This window comes from Podarcis melisellensis (genome assembly GCF_964234715.1).
Source record: "Podarcis melisellensis genome assembly, chromosome: 6".
NCBI classification, from domain to species: Eukaryota; Metazoa; Chordata; class Lepidosauria; order Squamata; family Lacertidae; genus Podarcis; species Podarcis melisellensis.
In genome coordinates, this window is record NC_138538.1 from 51,085,252 (window position 1) to 51,104,726 (window position 19,475).

Consider the following 19,475-nt stretch of genomic DNA (forward strand, 5'->3'; position numbering starts at 1 on the left):
GCAATTTGCTCAGTTTCTTCTGAACAAATTTGTTTCTTTATGCATTTTAATCACAAGGAAAGTATTCATTATACAGCCTGATTTTTACAGGGCAAAAAAATAAATTCCAGCCATACGGCTGACGTGTTCTCTATTAGATGTCCACAGAGCAAGCTCTGTTTTGCAGCCATCTTTTCGGCATGCGAGAAGAGAGAGAAAGAGAGAGAGAGAGAGAGAAAGCATGCATTAAGCCAGGAGTTTGGCTCTGCCAGACCTCCCTCACAGTCTGTAGGCCTTGCCAGGAAACACAGGTGACAGTGTGAATGATAAAAAGGCATTGAGAAGGGAAAGCAAAGCTATGGGCTGGTTTAGTCTGGGCAGCATCTTAATGTAAACCTGCAGAGGCCTCTGTGTACAACATACCACAAAGCAAATCAAGCAGAAGCGTATGGACAAACTATACCCTCATCAACTGAAGCAGAGCTTCCCACCCCCTGGTAATCTCAGTATTCTTCATAGGAGGTACAGGACACATTTCAACTTTTCCCTCGCAGGAAGAATTTCAAACTGTAGCTGAGGTTGGAGAAGTGATCTTTTCTGGAACACTTTCCCAGAGAAAGGCAGGTCTGGAGGGCTGGCTGAAGGAAAAGGAAGGGGAACTATACAGGAAGTGGTTTATCAAAATGCAGGGTTTTTCAACCATTTATAGTTGTTTTTTAAATTCCTGTTTTTCAGAAGCACCAAAGGTGACAATTTAGCTAGTCTGAATACAAGCCAGCCAAGAGCTACAACTGGAATGTAACAAGCTTTTCAGCAGAGCACAGTAACCACGTTACTCAGCGGACTGCTCCACGCGTAGCTGTTGAATCTCACTAAGGACAAAAAATTAAAAATTTGACAAAATAAAGACAAAACTAATTCATCAGTTTTAAATTCTAGCTTGGTTTATTTAAGAATATATATAGGAAGATAGGTTACTCAAGAGGAAGTTGTCCTCAAATCTTCCTTTTGTAATAGGTGCCTGATTCTATTTTGCTCTCCTTCTTGTTTAGTCAATGCATGCCTTTCACCCTCAGAATCAGGCTCAAAGGTTCATTTTACTAAATAATTGCCTACCTTAGCTGTGGAGTAGATGAGTGGCAGCATGGTATAATGGGCTCGGACCTTGAGCCAGTCACTATCTATTGGTCTAGCTTACCTTACAGGGTTACTGGGATGATAAAATGGGGAAGAACTGTATCCAGCACTCTGAGGTCTTTGGAGGCAGGTGGTGGGAGAGGTTAACTGTAATAATGAATGAAAACCAACCAGCACAGTTTGAATCTAGATAAATGGCAACTGCTTGGTCTGGTGATATAGGAAGGTGTGGAACTTCCCGCTATAGACGATATCCAGCCCCCCGGTCCTGTTCTGCTGGGAGTCATGAGGACTAGAACCAGAAATTTATTCATTTCATCATTTTCTATCTTGCCTCTTTCACCAAAGAGATTCAATGGGACTTACGAACAGTATTAAGAACAAAATTAAAATAATCCCTAAATGTACCCCATAAGCATTCAGATTAATTAAGAACAAATAAATTCCAGAAGCACAAAAGTAAGCAAAACTGACCCAGCAAAACTTAAAACATGAACCAAATGCATTTTTTAAAGCCAAGTTTTAGCTTATCGTATTAATCAATAGAGTAAGGGTTCCCAACAGATCTTGCACAGCAAGGGACTCTATAGGGTAGGTGGCACAACAGAAATGGCCCTACTCATAGCTAACACCAACTTCACCTCCCAAGGTTGAGGGATCTGAATCAAAGCCCCAGATGACACTCAGTATGTGCAGGGAGGAACATTCTGAATAAGACAGTTTCCAAAGCACACAGATTCCAATATACGTTTAAGACCAGCACCTTGAATTGAGCCCAGAAAATCACATAGAACCCAAATGATAAAATCAGAGTGCTGCGGTTCTGTCAGCATTCTACATGCAGTATTCTGCAAAAACTGAAGCTTCGAAATAGTTCCACATAGAGCATATTACAGCAGCCTAATCTGGAGGTCACTACAGAATGCAAAGTCTGCCTTTCTCACAAATGGCTGTAGAATATTCAAAAGCATAAAGGCACAACAGAACATTCTCCTCCCCCCTTCTCTCCACAGCCCCCCACCGCCCCCCAAACCTGGCTTAGGGGTTCTTGCAACAATTTGGAGCAGATTTGTGGAGAGTGCAGGGTATGCACAGCGGGAGGAAAAGCCCTGTTGTGCAAGAGGAAATCCTTGCACTCATGAGATGTGGGTAGTTGAATACAGTACTGCCCCTGTCCTTTTACCATTCGAGTGCATTGTACTGAAGGGAACATCCTGCATGTAGATGTATTTTTGAAGCTGACCTCTCTTCCTTGGCTGGCTTTTTCATGAACAAGTCAAGGTTTAGTAAACTATTATCTCTGCTGTATCACGTAGCAGCATTTTTTTTACTGATTTTCATTCTATCCCACTCACACCAGCTTTTTTAAAAGTGAAAAATAGAGTTGCATTCATGAAGTTTCCTAAATCCAGACATTTGGCTTTCAAGGTGATGAGAGACACTGAAGTACACAGCCTATTTCATTTACGGTAGTGACTACAGCAAGTGGTAATAAAAGTGAGGGTCCTTGGGCTCAACTATGGGCTGCTCCTGATTTTAAGGCAAATGCGCCGACTTTTTCCTACAAAGACTGTTCTAGCCAGGATTGCTCTCTTCCATAAATGGTTGTTTTGCTTCCTCTCAGTGGGTGGTCTCAGTTTCATAGAAGAAACACCACAAGTTAAAGAATACAGGATGTATCAAAGATGTGCAAGGTTATCCAGGATGGGCTGGGATTTGCAGATGCACCAAACAATATACACACAAAAGGAATGGAAATATGTTAATTTTGTTAACAAGGAAGCCCCAATAGATGTGAATTAAGAGAAAGCAGGCACGTATTAGGTTTCTCTAAGAAACCAGCAAGATTATTGGTTCAGTGTGGTATATCCCATCTTCTATTGCTACTGCTTTTGGGTGGGAAGTTATCAGTCATAAAAAAATACACATTTGAGGGTTTGGATTTAATTTAAGTGTCTAAACAGCTTGCTTTGGTCTTGTCAGATACAGTTAACTGTCAAGCATTTATGCTGAACAAACTTCCCTCTCATTTGATATGTTCAGCTAGCAGAGGTCCTGTGGCAACTTCTTAGTTAAAACCAATGAGCCTTCCCATATCACACATGGCACCAGTGGTCAACTAATTTTGGATAGACTTGGTGGCCAGTGCATCTTTTGTCAATATGATCAATGTCATTTCTTGTTGTTGCTGTCGTATTTATAGTGATTCAGTACAATGCCTTGCAGCTGTGTCTGCAACTATGCAATCTGTACCAATGTTTCAGGAAAACTCAGTTAAAAAGTTAATGGTTAAAAGAACATAGCCATCACTAAGAAGCAGCTCTGACACCAGCTGTATCTCTGAAACACAGCAGAAGGTCAAGGACAAACAGAGGCACCTCTGTGGTTCTTCTGCAGTTCAGAAATGGAAAGGGGCTGTGGACTCCTGCAGGCCTTCTCTGCACCTGCCATGCAGCTGGAGTTCCATCCACCTGAGGCACAGGCACAAAAATGAGCCAATGGGGAGGGCAAAGGCTTGTTTTAGCTCTTTGCTGGCATTGAGCAAGCATGAAGCTAAAGCAAATTGCAACCTTCCTCCCATCTTTGGGGCTGGAATCATCCCTCCACCTTTGTAGCTCTGTTTCTGGGAGGAAGCTTCTGGCTTCTCTTGTTCACCAGAGCCCAGCTGATTTTTCATCAGGTGAGGGCTAAAAGCAAGACTGCTGAACACAGTGTCTCACCAGAAGTGCTTTCTTCCACTAATAGTGTGCAGGGGTGATATACAGACAGGGTTGTATTCAACATATCACTAAGCAAATCATTCTTTCCCTTTCCTCCCCCAATGTGCTTCCTAAAACTGTTCTGAGCTCCCCCCCCCCAACCCTCCAAAGCAGATTTGGAGATTGTGTGGCATAAAGGGGCATTTGTATCTGACATTGTCACTACAGGGTTGGCATAGGCGGTGGAAGAGATTAACCTATGGAACACAGGTTAGGTAGAAAATACTGCAGCTGCTAGAACGGCAAAAGCTTAAGGGTTTGTTGTGTTTTTGTTTGTTTTTTAAGAGAGGAGGAATTTAGGAAGCATTCAAACCCAATCACAGCAATTAAATGGGGTTGAGAATCATAAAAGTATCTTCTCTCTGCCCACCCACCCACCCTCTTCCAACAGTGGAAGAATCTCTGAACAGAAAATCCCACCTTATGCATTCCACATAATTTCTAATGTGATTATTAAAATGCTTTAAAATGCAAATGTGATTTAGACTCTAGAAGACCTCTTTCCTTACCTGTTCTCTACAAGGAAATCTACCACACATTTCTTCAAGCAGTACAGATGAGCATCCATCAGTCCTGTCCTAATGTGCATTTTAGAATGCCTGGAAAGGGAATGAAAGAGAGTGAAGTTATTCGGCTCTGCATTCCCCAGCCATTTTAAGAGCTCCACTTTAAAATCACTACATGGTAAAACTTTACAAGAGACATCTGTGTTCCCAAACCCTTGCTGCGGAATTAGTAGGGAGGTGAATGTTGATGGCTTCCATGACTAGACTGTGTCATACAAACATACACCTGTTTATCCATTGCCCTTATTCCATAAGTGCTGTAGGCTCCAGCCTGCAAAAGCTTGGGCCACAATTAATCCAATAGTCTTTGAAGATGCCACAAGACTATTTGATAAGGTTGTTGTTGTTGTTGTTGTTGTACCTTAATACAATGGATATTCTTCACGAGTGTTTTGCATATATTTTCTTTATTTTTTTATTAAAAGCAGAAACCAAGTTAATATGAACTGTAGTAAGATTTCAACTTCACTTTGCTAGTTATTTCTATAGAAACAATAATTTTCCCATATACTATATGGGATTTCCCCCACATGAATACATTTTAAATCAGGGTTTGTTTCTTCTTAAGAGATGGTATTACAAATGTTGGTATTGGTGGCATCCATCTGTCTTGAGAGACAATGGGAGTGCACCTCTGGAAGTGAAGTCAAACCATTGCATTAGCAGCGCCAAAGTGACCTCCTGGGGGCACAAGTCTGGGCAGTGTGTATGGTGGTCTTGAGCTGTGCACACAACATGGACAAGAGATCATGACATGCAGAGGAGAAACATGAAACCTAGGGATTTTTTTGTTTCTTTTTTGCTAATGACCTGCATCATCACTTTAAATTCTCCTTGACCTGCAAATGTTTTTAACACAGATAACTCAATCAAAGCAAAAGTAAAATACTACATAGTGCTTCATGTTCAGTCCTGTCTTCTGCACATAAAAGCAAACATGTACTGTAAAGAAACTAGAATCATACAGTTTGACACTGACTTCTGAAACCAGGCTTACCCAATGAAGCAGCATAATCAGGGTCAGAATCTAACCATGAGGGTCAAAGCAGAATATACAATTGGTGCATCTTGAATGAGGCAAGATGATAGTTCCAGTTTTGCTCTCTCAGCAATTCTGCTACTTACATCCATGGGAAAGGACTCTATTATTTATAGCACAGTCCTATGCAGGGCTTTTTTCTAAAAACAAAAAGTTTTGACTCATTTTGACTCAAGAAAATCACCATTTTATAGTTCAAATCAGGAAAAAGAAATACAGTAAATGGACAAAAGTACAAAGATTCACCAAATGTTTAGGGGTATGCGTCCCCCTGCGTCCCTCCAGAAAAAAAGCACTGGTCCTATGTATGTCTACTCAAAAGTCCCACTTCTCTGTTCAATTTTCAGTGAGGTTTAGGGTAGATCCAACAAAGTTAGAAGAGTAACTTTCTTCGCCCTTCCACCTGCCTTGCTACACCCAACCCAATCGGCTCCAAAAGTTTGGGGAAACCTCCAGATGAGATTTTAGGAAGTGCAGGGGACACACAAGGCAGGAAAGGGTAGGGTAGTTCCAATGCACAAACAGAAGCCATCTTGCTCACATAATGATTTTGTAGGATACAATCCATAGTCCCAGGTAAGTGTACAAAGGATTGCACCTTTAGAGTGCAAACTTTCACAAATTTACTTCTGAGTAAATCACAGTGAACAGGGTGGGACCTGCTTTTGAGTAGACATGTGTTGTTAGTGTGACTTTTACACTTACTGAAAGTTCCCAGAAGCAAGGTTCCTCATTCACTTAAATGGCAGATTGCACCCTGTATGTTGCTTTGACATGGGATAGGAGACTTCACTGAGTACACAAGGAACTTTGGACTGTAGCCAAAATATTGGCTTTCTATTATCTTCTGCTCAGAGAATTTGGGATAATGTATAATTGATTTCTGGGTCAATACCTGTAGTATCCTTCCTATTTAATTTGTTGGTTGAATTAAACGTTTCAGCCAAGTGTGGCAACTACAGAAACTGAAGAAATTGTTGGAAATGAAACTTCTTCTTTTCTCTTGTAAACTGGAGACAATGTGCTGGAGAATTTGGAATTCTCATATGTTGCCACCCCACACAGCTCTGCTCAAATCCAATGCAGCTGCAGGTCACATTTCAACAACAAAAAAATCCCATATGCATTCCACTAACAGCATAAAACAGGAAACACCTCCCTCATTCAGGGTAGTACACCACAAAAATAACGAGGTTTTTGTTTATATCTGAGCTTTAAGAGAGCAATTCCAGAAACTGCAAGTTCCTACATGGTAGTATTGATTTAATTAGCCTGAATAGCACATTTTGTTTGCGTTAAAGACCTCCAACACATTTATTAAAATGGAGTCATAAATGTTAACTGCTTGCTCAACTACTTAAAGATGACCAAGTGCGGGGAAGATACTTCAAAACTCATTTCAAACTCCTTTATAAGCAAATGCAGCATGTTTTAAGGGAGTTCAAACTATATTTAATTAAAAAAATTACCCAGTCAGTCAATCAGATCATACAAATCTTGCAACCCTGCCAACAATCAAATACAAATTAAAGTCATGAAAGAATTTATGGAAGTACAAACCCTGAAGCACTGCAATTCTATTCCTGGCAAATACGACAACCTTCCGTGTTAAAACAAATCTAGGCAGGATTAAAAGAATATTGCCCTATGGAGTTCAAACAAGTATGGATCCTCAGAGTTTTGAGGCTAAATCTACAACTAAACACATCAGAATAAAAAATAATAATATTAATAGAATAATATTCATGTCTGTTAATTACTCCCTTAATTACCAGTTTCCCTCCTCTGACCCAACACAGTGAAACTAGAGCACCTACAAAACTGACTGATAAAGATGAGATTCCCATAAAACATGGAAACTCAACTTTCAAAGCAAGGGCCCTAAATTTAATTAACATTCAGTATCGTCACATATCTCTGTCTGAGACAGCCTCTCATGAGAGCACTAAATTCTTCCTTGCATAGAGGCATGAGACAAAAGTAGCACCTTTGTCTTTTATAATTGTAGGGGTGGTGAGGGGGACAGAGGGGCTTTAGTCTTAAGGTGCAAGTGTGTGTTTTAAAGACTAAAACCATTTCTGTTAATTTCACTGAGGGATAGTGGGAGAGATATCCTTAGTGCTGGAAAATAGCTGGAAGCTGTACAAGGTAGGGCATTAAGAAAAGCTGCAAAAGAATTTTGGGGATGACACAGAGTCACAGACAATGGAGAAGTCCATAAAAAACCACAATGGCAATCTTCTATTGGAAGACAAGACAAGGGGCAGGACCTAATTGCTTAAAAAATGGAGGGGGGGGGAAGAATCATTTCAATAAAGAATAAAAACCCATGTTCTGACTAATGGATTCAAAGCAGATGGAGGTGGAAGATTGATTTTCAATGACTTTGCTTCTGTTTTAAGCAGTGCTTTTTTTCTAAAAATAAGTTTAGGGGTACTCCATTTTGACTCAAGAAAATCACAATTTTATAGTTCAAATCGGGAAAAATAATTACAGTAAATGGACAAAAGTAGAAAGATTCACAAAATATTTAGGGGTATGCGTACCCCTGTGTACCCCTAGAAAAAAGCACTGTTTTTAAGAGGCTTTCCCCTTAACAGAGACTTGAGCTATGGGCAGACTATTGAGCAGTGGAGGACGGAAGTGGTGCAAGGCATGAAAGTCCAAGAACACCAACATATGAATCTGTCATCAAGTTTATCTAATTTGGTCCTGTTCTTTATGGAATAAAATTAAGGCTTCCTGGAAAAAAAGCATCAGATACAAAGCATGCACAACAATGGTCTAGTTGCTATTCAAAAAGACATTTCTGAATATGGTGTTTTAGAAATGTAGAGAGAATTTAGGAATCTATTAAAAACTGCCATGTGGTCAAATACAATGGAACAAAAAGCTGGATAGGCATATTGTGTTGGTGCTGCTTCTCACTCAACATCTTTCCAGTTTTATAATGAACATTTAGAACTTGCAGGAATAATTCAAGAAGAGACTATATACACATTGCACTAATTATGTTAACATTAGCATGGAACATACTTGAAGTTAATAAACCAGTGATGAATAATTTTGAATATTTTGGGTGTACTGCATTGACAAACACAGGATGCTAGAGCTAAGCCTACAGAATTATGTTTTTACACAGTAAAAGTAGAATAGTGTAGTAACTGCTTCATGGAATATTTGTAGAAGAAGTATGGAGTCCTGAAGCAGCAGCAGTGTTATATTCAGTGGCATTAGCACAATAGAAATATCTGAAATGAACTGAGACATCAGTGTCAATGACATCTTAAAGAGGTGGCGATGGATAAACAGGGCAAGCATTCTTCTTCTGTGATTAATCAACATGCAAGAGGGGAGAGTGAGGATGACCATGCTAGTTCTGCCCCCATTGCTCTCTATGAGCTGGAGAGGGAAACTTCTCTGCTCAAGTAGGCTCATTGAAAGATTTAGAATGACAGAAAATATGGGTTCTATATCATGCATGAGTAAAAAAGGTTCCCTGCCCCAGGAGTTATCCCTCCAATTCATGGAGGGAGTTTGGGTCTGGTGGTAGAAAGTTGTACATGTTATCTCACACTCCCCTCTTGCATCTTGTGGAGATGTAGAAGTAGAACATATAAATAGGATAGTAGAGTCAGTTATATGGGGTAAGGTAGTCACAGAACCATAACACAGCTCAAACATGAAGTATGAGCTGGTTCACATGACCTGCTAAGCCAAATATTGGGCTTTAATTTCATCACCAAAGTCCCTTCACCACTGAAAAAAAGACAGCAGTAGGGCTTTCCATCATGAGAGATAACATAGACTGGGTTGAATGGGTTTCAAGGAGGAGCTAACAGATCTGTTCTACAGCCATCTCTCTCTGGACCAATTCAGAAAATATGCAAAAGCACTGAAAAGAGGATACTTTCCCCACACTTCCAATTAGGGTGACAACTGGTTTTCAATACCGTGATATATCACCAGCTAAACATTGTGATATATTGCTATGTCACGGTATCTGAAACAAAGAAGGAACCACGCAAAGGTGAACAGGAAAATGTCCTGGCAACTGCTACTACTTAGGGTCCAAAATGGATAAATTATGATATTATCAATCACCTCATGATCACTTTGATCAGCAGGCAAGCCAAAACGCAAGCTGAAAATGCAAGTTGCCAGGACATTGTCCTGCTTGTCTCTGTATAGTTCCATCTTTATTTCAGACCGTTGTGGTAGATTGCAATGTTTACCTGCTGATAACATTGCAGTGTTTAGCTGGTGAGTTATCATGATGTTGAAAACTAGATATCACCTAGCCCTTACACACATTGTGATTCGCAATATACAGTGGTACCTCAGGTTAAGTACTTAATTCGTTCCGGAGGTCCGTACTTAACCTGAAACTGTTCTTAACCTGAAGCACCACTTTAGCTAATGGGCCTCCTGCTGCTGCCGTGCTGCCGGAGCCCGATTTCTGTTCTCATCCTGAAGCAAAGTTCTTAACCTGAAGCACTATTTCTGGGTTAGCAGAGACTGTAACCTGAAGCTTGTGTAACCTGAAGTGTATGTAACCTGAGGTACCACTGTATCGCTAGCTCAAATATTATGAAACAATTATCATGATTTGAACTTCAAACCGGTTTTGGACAATAGATCAATATATCACACAGCCCTACGTTCAATTTAACTATCTAAGGCTAAGCAGAAACCTCCATATCTTCCTACAGTCTTTTGTGCATACTCCCCACAGGAGAAGTCCCCACTTTGAATATTATGCTAAAACAAAGGAACAGGATGCAAGAGTCACCTGTGTCATCCTTTTTGGCACCTCTGAATAACACCAGGAGTAACTCTTTGATGAGAAGTGTTGTAGCATAGGGACTGGGATTGTATTCAGATTGGATTCACAAAACTCTTTCTACTGAAAGATGCTTTTATTCAGACACCTTGCAGAAAATATCCACATGAATTGCACTAATGCAAGTGATTCATGTACCTTAGGAGAGTGTCTTTCATCATAAGATTAGACTACTCTCTCTCACTACCTTCATCTCTGTCTCACATGGTCATAAAAATTCTTTCAGATGTGCGATGACTGAAGTTAAGGAACTGCCATAGGAAATAGGATTACAAGGCAAAACTTCTCCTTTGAGGGGTTTTGCTGGCTTTCTTCTACGTTTTTACTCCAGACACTCAGTAGCTGACAAAAACTTTTATTTCTTTTTTTTTTAATGAATGTTGTAGGTAGCAAGCCAAAGTTGGTGGAATTATTAAGCCCAGATATAAAAATCCTTAAGTCAGTGCCTCTAAAATTGTGCCTTTGTTATTTTTCCTCCGATTCCCAAGCCTTTAGCACAGGTTATTAAACTCACTTGTTTTTCTGAAAACAATTAAAGTTGTCATTTGGTTTTCAGGATTCTAATAAGAACCCAAAACATTCAGTTCTCCACAACTGTTCAGTTTCATCCATACTAGAAAGGAGTCACTTCACATAACACACACTATTCTAGACCCAGCAAACTCAAGCAGTGTGTTGGAAAATCAACCATGCTAAACATACACACCCATTACCTACAACAGCCTTCCCCAACCTGTACTCAAAATCACATCATCTCTGACCACTGGCCATGCTGGCAGGGGCTGATGGGAGTTTTAGTTCAGCAACAGCTGAAGGTTGCCTGTTCTCACCCTGGCTTTAGTTCATCTTCAATGGTAAGCGCTCACAACTTCTTACATTTTTCTTCTCAGTTTCCTCTTTTTAAGCAGCATGCAATTGTGAGAATCCTACCCAGCTTCCAAAATGTCTCTTATCTTCATACACCAATGTACTTTTGACAATGGCTGTATCCTAGCACTGTATTATTAAGGAATAGGTATATCAAGCAGAGGCCGGAGAAGGAAAACAAGAACAGAACATGAAGGAATGCTCTGTCTTATTGTGCAGACAGATAGTGAGGGGGGGCCCCCAAAAATAATAATAATGGAAAAACCCACAGGTTAAAGGGCTTTGCCCAACACAGAATTTTAAATTCTGGCCTTCAGCATTCTCATTAAGTACACTTGGGGCTGAGAGGGTGAGCAAAAGTAAGACTGAAACACAGAAATGAAATAATTTTGACACAACCGCGCTCCAGTAGTCTGGCCATTAGGAGAAGAATGGAGCTGAATGTGGAAAGAATCCATTATTCTTTCAATAGCGTCTGGTGCAGCTAAATATGTGCTCACATACTCTCCTTCCTGAAAAGCTTAAAAAAAATTCAATAGCTGCTTGGCCTGGGAAAGAGGTGTTCACTGAAACGCTAACGCATGGACCAAGCACAGAGCAGTACTCTACCTGATGAACAATATGTTTCAAGTACTCTTAAAACCAAAGGCTGCAGGAGAAAAGAGAGTCTGAAGAGGTCCTGTTCTCAGGGGTTCTTTTTAGATATTCTATCTGGTGGCTGCCCTTCGGGTGAAATGTTCCAGCCACAACCCTAGCCCATTCTACTGCAAGAATTGAAAAATGGGGCCCCTCTGAAAATAATCAGGCTTGCTGAAAAGCCTTTCCTGCACAAATAGTTTTAATAATAATGCAAACAGAAATTGGCACCCCCCCCCAGGTTCTAGCTGAATTTATAGTACCCTGAGATTCTGTTATTACTGTTCTATCTGGCCAAGACTCAGAGTTTCAAGTGGGGAGCTCAAAGATATTCAACAATGTTCACTTTATTTGACCATAGCTTATCCAATGAGTGTGATGTTCAACTTCTAACACTTTAAAAATAAGTGACGCTTACAGCAGATGCAATGCAAGGAATCTGATAGTCCCTGGATTATTATATCAATAACTGCTATAGTATTTTAAAGCACATAAGCAGTTTTGGCATCTTTTCTTGGCCATCCTCACAATCCATTATGCTAGTATTCAGTGGCAAGCAAAATTTTGCACCATTTTTATTCCAGTTTTATTGCAACAATTCATTTAGTTGAGCATGTTTCACCCCACAATCAATTCCTATTTTTTGAACAGCAGTTTGAAACTTTGCCCCTTCTTCTTCTTGGTTTTTTAAAAGGTTTTCCTCAGTTTTCAGACGGCATCCCCTTTCCTTCTGCTCATCCTCAGAGTCAACGTGAAAAAGACACAAGATAATCCTATTGTACACGTGGAGCCAAAGATGAAAGGTAATGACTTGCCAATAATAGCTAAAACATATAGACAGTGGTCATGATCCAACAAGCTCCTTCATATGCCCACCAGATTTCTCTCAGGAGCATTTGCAATCCACATGCTGTACACATTTCATATATAGTCTCAATACACTATTGCAACCAAGCTGAAGTGCATGTTACTAAAGTGATTGACTAGAGTTCTCCAGCTTACATCTGCCTTCCCTTCTGCTTCCCATTGTGTCTATTTTTAGATTCTAAGCCTCTTGGGGTATGGACTTGTGAAATATACAGTTTGAGGAAAACACCATATATATTTAAATTATTTATTGATACATTCATTTATTTAAATTATTCATACCCTACATTTTGGTATGCCTATCCTTCCAAGATGTCTTACAAGTAATAATATTGCCATGGTGTTATTAAGGTAATAACGAACCACAACCTTCCCCACAGGAGTATTGGTGGTAATAGGTCAGGGAGGAGGGAACAGAAGAGCCAATCCAGCTCTTCCCCTGCTTTTCTCTCTCTCTCTCTCTCTCTCTCTCTCCTGGGAACATTCCCAAAGGGCAGTTGATAGTAGAACTGTGTATGGGAGCAGTGGGGGAGGGGGGAGAGAGAAGCAGTACAGTCCTGCTAGAACACGTATTTTCTTTGCTTACCTGCCTCTTTCATCTTCCTGCCTCCCACTTCTCAAATCCTTTGCATATGACAATTTGGAGAGCAGCTGGGGGAGGCTCCAAGGTGGTCTTTGCCTTCCTCCTTCGCTCTCTTCTTGAATCATTCTCCATAAATACATACATACTTTTTTTCCTACACCCGGGTTATTATTGTGTGGAAATACTTGTTTTCACTTATGCTTCCATCTGACTAGCCTAGAACCAGAACCAGACTCTTGAAGTGGCTTGTCTAGTTTCTTGCTCCCACAAAAGGCTTTCATGTTAGAGGCAGTGCATTCAGCAACTGGAGAGAACTAACTTTCACCTTTCAGTTGTTGACTATTTATGTTCCACAAGGCATGAAGATGGTGGCCATCAAACAGGGTAAAAGCTGATATAGTGTCTCACTCTTTTAGTCCTTTCTCCAGTTACAGTACAACCTCTACTTATGATCATAATCCGTTCTGGAGGCCTGGCTGCTGGGCGAAACCAGACTCTAGTAGAGGTGCCACTGTGCGCATGCGCATTAAGCACCAGCGCACTTCTGCGCATGTGTAGAGACGGCAGCCGCTTCCGCGCATGCACATGTGGCAGGCGCCGCTTCCGCGCATGCACAAATTGCAGCAAACCCAGTGTTTACTTCTGGGTTTGCCACGGTCGCAACTTGGAACCTCCGCGAGAAGAGGCAGATGTAAGTCGAGGTTCCACTGTACTTGGCCTGTCAGGGAAACTAAAGAGAAATAATACTTGCACATGAGCTCTCTCTCCTGTGCTACCAATCAAATTAATAATAAAACCACAAGAGCAATTCTGGTTGGGGACCAACTGAACAACAGTCAGAAGATGATACAGTGTATTTTTCACCAATAAAAGGAGGGTTTTAAAAATATCATCAGTAAATGTCCTAAATGACCTCACAAGCAATCCACTAGTTCATGTTTCCTGCTGATATTTAATTTGCTGTTTCGACCTGATGGTGCTGAGTTTCACCACAGTGAATAGCATTGGCCACGCACAACATTCCCTCAGCAGCCAGTGCAGTAAGTGTAGCAAATTGGCATTATGTAATTCCAGTTAGTTCAATCAATACCAAATGTAGCTAAGTTTAAAAACAATGAGATCACTTTTGAGTACTCTTTCAAACTGCATGCATTTGTAGACAAAATGATTGGGTTTGAGTAACAGCCCTATCTGTCCTAGGCTTCTTGGAGTAAGACAAATCAATAGTAGCTTGCAAAATGAAAATAAAATGATCACACAGGTAGCTGAAAAAATAAATCCCACAAGGGTGTGGGGGAATTCCTGTACCCACCTTAAAAATGCTGTGCTACGGCACAACATTAGACATTTGCGGGATAGTAACAGAAGCTGCAAAAAGAGCTTAAGATGAGTTTAGTAGTAGTCTTGGGTCTCTCAAGGATTGAGGACATTTAACTTTTTAGGAAGGAACAGCCACATGCCTCACATTATTCTTGCAGTGCTTCATGTAATATTTCTTCTCTATTCTGCTTCCTTACATTTGTCAATATATTTCCAGCCAGGGCAGGGGTGTTAACTCACTTTGCATTCCAGTCTGCTTTGCGTCATGGAGTTCCGCAGCCCATTGATGAGTAACATATGTCTAACATGTGGCCGAGAAGATTCAGGACGTGTTCAAATAGGCATGGATAACTCTTCTGACCTCTGACTCAGCCTTCTGCGCCATCCCAGCAGCACAGTAAAATGCGGCTAGACAGCTTAGGAACAGTCCACTAAGAGGATGCTGCCCAAATTCAAAAGATCAATACCTTATATCTCTCTCTCACACACAGGCCTATTCAAACTTAATAAAAAAGGAACATTTATGATTCACCAGTGTTCACATTCGCACCAGGAAATTTGACACTGCTTTCCCACCCTCAATAGTGTCTCTTAAGGTACACAGTTGCACACTTGTACGTTTGGATGTTCCAGGAGCTCACACAGGCCAAGCTTCATCTATCAAATTTGAACATATAGAGTTCTATTAATATCTGTGTTACAGTAAGAGGCAGAAAGCCACCAGGATATTGTCTCCCATATGACCAACATGCAGCTGTTTCATACACTATAGAGAAGCGGGACACTTAAATTCAACAACAACTCTGGCCCAAGTGAATTCCTTATTCCTTATTCAATTCTAGCCAAAAAGTCCACATTCTGTGTGCACATGCAACAAATAAAATTTTTTTGATATGTATGTGTGTACGCATGTGCAGACACACTCACTCATGTTCACAGAAGAGTGAAAAAGGTGGACCATTAAGATGTCGATGTGGTTCTGCAACTTTAGTATTCATCCCAAGCAAGATCTAGCATGCTACATATCTTTTCAGGCAGCCAATGAGGATACATCTGTTTTGCTGAGACTTCCATTATCGGAAGAGTTTATAGCTAATTTAAACTAGTTAATGAGGTTTTGACTTTTTTATATAGTTTAAACTACTGAAGTAGTTTCTAGCTTGCTTTCAAAACATTGGACGCCCCCCCCATGCACAGCTGTTTGCACTTGAGGGAAATTGCTTTGGTATTTATTATTATTGATCCAGTCTTCTCTAAGCACTGCAGCATCCACAGATAGGAACATAGGGGCCTAATCAGCCCTCTCACTCACATTTCTTCAGGCATGCATGGATTTTATAGGAATACATGCACAGCTTTCAGTTCTACAAAAGAGCTAATGTGCAGAACTGCAATGAGAGGAGGGAGAGGGGCACATACAGAGGATATACAGTGGTACCTCAGGTTACAGATGCTTCAGGTTACAGATTCTGCTAACCCAGAAATAGTACCGCGGGCTAAGAACTTTGCTTCAGGATGAGAACAGAAATCGCGCGGTGGCAGCAGGAGGCCCCATTAGCTAAAGTGGTACCTCAGGTTAAGAACAGTTTCAGGTTAAGAACGGACCTCCAGAACGAATTAAGTTCTTAACCCGAGGTACCACTATATAGCTCAATAAGAGGACTTATGCTTTGCATACAGAAGGTCCCAGGTCCAATATCTGACAATACCAGAACTTTTGTTCTATTGCTTATTATTAGTGTAAGAGTTTGTGTCAACATCACATAGGGAGGTCCTTTGTTTATGCTTTTATTTATTTATTTATATTGATAATGCGAGAGATTAGGGGGTCCTGAGTTTGGTTGGTTGCATTCAGTTGATTGCAGTGTGGCTTGCTTATATGTGTGTGGAGGGGGCAGGTTGTTGGGTCAGGCTAGCCATATTGATTTGTATGCTGTTGGGGGGTGGATTATTGTCTTGTTGTGCTGTGTGTCAGTCTCTACAGCCACAGCAGGCGCTGTAACCTTCCAACAGTTTGACTTCACCCCCTAAGGCACATTCCTCTATTGTCTTCCAAGACAGACAGATGCCAACCAACCACTGTAGATGGATCAATGGTCTGACTCTGCATGAGGCAGCTTTCTGTGCTCCTTTGAGATCCCTTAATTTGAATAAGGAAACAGGACAACCTTGAAGTATTTGGTGCCACTACCAGGATCAGTTCATAGCATTGATGCCAAGTACAAATAGTGAACCAAGGTGCCCCCCAAATTTGAAGAAAAATATATGCATCCAAACACTCACAGAAGGTTCTCCATCACAAATCCACACTCTGCAAAGGAGGTTAGAGTTAAGGCAAACTGATGACTCACTCCATGGGCACACTATTGTAAAATCAGGCACACAGCCAACTATAAAGTTTGATTTTTTAAATAATAATATTTTTAAAAAAACAATCTCTTCCAAATGATTCTTTTCTGGTAATTTCCCCAGGATATTTAGACAGAGCTTGTGGCTGTTGCAGGCAGCTTGGGACAGGAGTGTACCAAAAGCATAGCAAACTATATTTTAAAAATCAGCACTTAGTCTGACATGCAGAGAATTCCATCCTCCAACCACTTATGGCAAATAGCTAAACTGCCAATAAAGGGGGCAGGGGAGAGGAATCCTCTGAATCTACCAAAGGGGGGGGGGAAGCAAGGTGGGTGGGTGGATCTTTTAGCTATTTAACATGCCCTTCTCACTAGTTACCCCTTTTCTAATCATGGTGATTTATGATGCCTTGGAGGAAACCGTAAAAACCTCAACATTGACATAAAACCCAAAATTAACCTGAAATATGTACTTTATAGCAGCTACACTCTGTTATGGTATTATGCTCCAAAGGTACAAAAGGAGTCAAGTTGGCTTTTAGAGAGGGAATTTAAAGAGAAGACCGTGGCAAAAAAATTAAAAATGTTGCAAGTGAACCCAAGGGTTGATGTTTTCTTTTGTTTTAATTTAGGTTTTGTCTTTATTTTATATTCATTTTAAGTGGAGTTACCCGAACCAAAAGTCCTCATGATCTACCAACATTTGTATGTGTGTTTATCGCTGCACTTAAAAAGGTTTTCATCTATTTCCCTCACATCAAGAACTTCAAGAGGACTACTTTCATTTGCATCTTAAAGTGAGACTAGGGAAAGGGGGGGTACCCCAGACACCCTGTTTCAAATACATGATGAGTATGATCTTTTAAAAGAAGGCTGCACTGTCACTTCAAAGCCATTCTTGCAATTACCCCATACATTTATATAGGAGGTATTCTTTTCTGTATGAGGTAATGAGTAGTCCGGATTGTCACTGTGATTTATTAGCACATCCTCTGGAAGCAGCACTGCACCTGCATTTGCACAGATGGAACACCCACGAAGGCGGATGGTTTATTAGGGACAGCTCATCCTCAAACAACCCAGCAGCATTTTAAAAGGAAATGCTCCAAATTTAGACCTGCTCCAACAGGTGTCTTTTACTGTGTTTCTTTGTGAAACCATAAATGTCTTAAGGTGAGGCAAACAATTCCCTGCCCATAATAATCACTCTTTGAAAACAAATATATCAGCCCCCACATCCTTGAGGGGGGAGGGAGGAACGAAGGCCAATGGAATTCTCATTATTTCCTCAACCCCATGGCTTGCCAAAATGCTTAAAGAGATGGAGTTTGGTGAAGTGAAGCTTCTGTGGGGTCGGAGGGCACTGAACAGAAGTCAGGAAAAATGGGCAGGGCTAGCTGCTGCCCTGCTTTGACCAATAGGGCATAAGGGGTGAGGGTGGAGGTGGTGCGAAGGTGTCAGAGGCAAGGGATCCAGAATGAAATGGAGCCCATGGTCACTTTAAGGCAAATATTTTTTCCATGGACACAAAAGAGGGTACCAGGATATATTTTATCTGTGAGCTTAAGAAGATTTGTGCAGTGCATGAGCAGATGATAGGCCTAAATCTTGCAAGCCTAACTCTGTGTTGGATCTACGACAAAGAATTTAGAATTGAGTTGTGGGTTATGTGTGTACCTCTATTTTAAATATTATATCTGAGCTCATCAGATTCTATACCAGAATAATACTGACATCTAAGTAAGTATTGCAGACATTTCAATTTCCAAAATCTCGGGGGGACGGGACACAACAGGATCCTCATGTCATTTTCGCCCCTCTAGTGCAACAGAACCTGAACAGCTAGATGTTAATGATTCATTTATAAAATGCATATAGGGCTTAATATAAAAAAAAAATTTAAGCAGTTTATATAAAATATTCAGTATTATCATCAGATCAGTCACTATTTCAACAGGTTGGGTCTCTTCCATATAAGTTCCAGCAATTTTACAGATAATCACCATATTCTGCTCCAATTTCTAAACAGTTTGGAACCTGGATTGCCTTCTTCTATAGAAACCTGCCCACACAAGTTACCTTTGAAGGCCTGGCTTCAGACTCCCATTCTGCCAGAAGTGCAAGGATGATGACACAAGTTTGGTGCTTCTACTGAAAAGACCCTAAATTAAAGAACATCTTCCTCAAGGAGCCCCACCTTTCTCCTTCTCTGTTAGTTTTTAGACATCAGGTGATGACAGTTTTAGTCAAGAGGGTGTTTGGGATCAACTGAATAAACTGCTGCAGCTTTTAATTTATTTTAGTAGTTGTTACTGAGGACATTGGTTTGTTTGGGGGAGACAAACCATGAGCCCGGGTTCAGATGTAACATTAAGCCAATCCATCATTTAACTTCTTGCAGTGCAGCAACAGCAAGGGAGAAATAAAGCAGCTGCAGTTTTCCAAATATCTATCTCTAATTAAGTTGGTAGCCACAATGGAAAGGGCACTCTTGGTGGTGGCTCCCAGGTTACAGAACCAGCTTTCTG

The 19,475-nt window shown here is 40.7% G+C and overlaps 2 protein-coding genes across 5 annotated transcripts in view; one reads left to right on the top strand and one right to left on the bottom strand.

Annotated features, from left to right (window-relative positions):
* Positions 1 to 19,475, top strand: part of LOC309371411 (uncharacterized protein) — an 87,569-nt gene that overhangs the window by 52,999 nt on the left and 15,095 nt on the right. The window contains exon 3 of one of the 2 annotated variants that reach the window (XM_081914044.1): positions 12,521 to 12,723. The exons of the other annotated variant lie outside the window; for it this stretch is intronic. Coding sequence (XP_081770170.1) covers positions 12,521 to 12,676 — 156 coding nt within the window. The 3' untranslated portion in view covers positions 12,677 to 12,723. Of the gene's footprint in view, positions 1 to 12,520; positions 12,724 to 19,475 lie in introns of those variants that run through there. 2 annotated transcript variants of the gene reach the window in all.
* Positions 1 to 19,475, bottom strand: part of EIF2B3 (eukaryotic translation initiation factor 2B subunit gamma) — an 83,746-nt gene that overhangs the window by 38,190 nt on the left and 26,081 nt on the right. For all 3 annotated transcript variants that reach the window (XM_081913969.1, XM_081913970.1, XM_081913971.1), the window contains exon 6: positions 4,385 to 4,474. In XM_081913969.1, the coding sequence (XP_081770095.1) occupies positions 4,385 to 4,474 (90 nt within the window). The remainder of the gene's footprint in view (positions 1 to 4,384; positions 4,475 to 19,475) is intronic.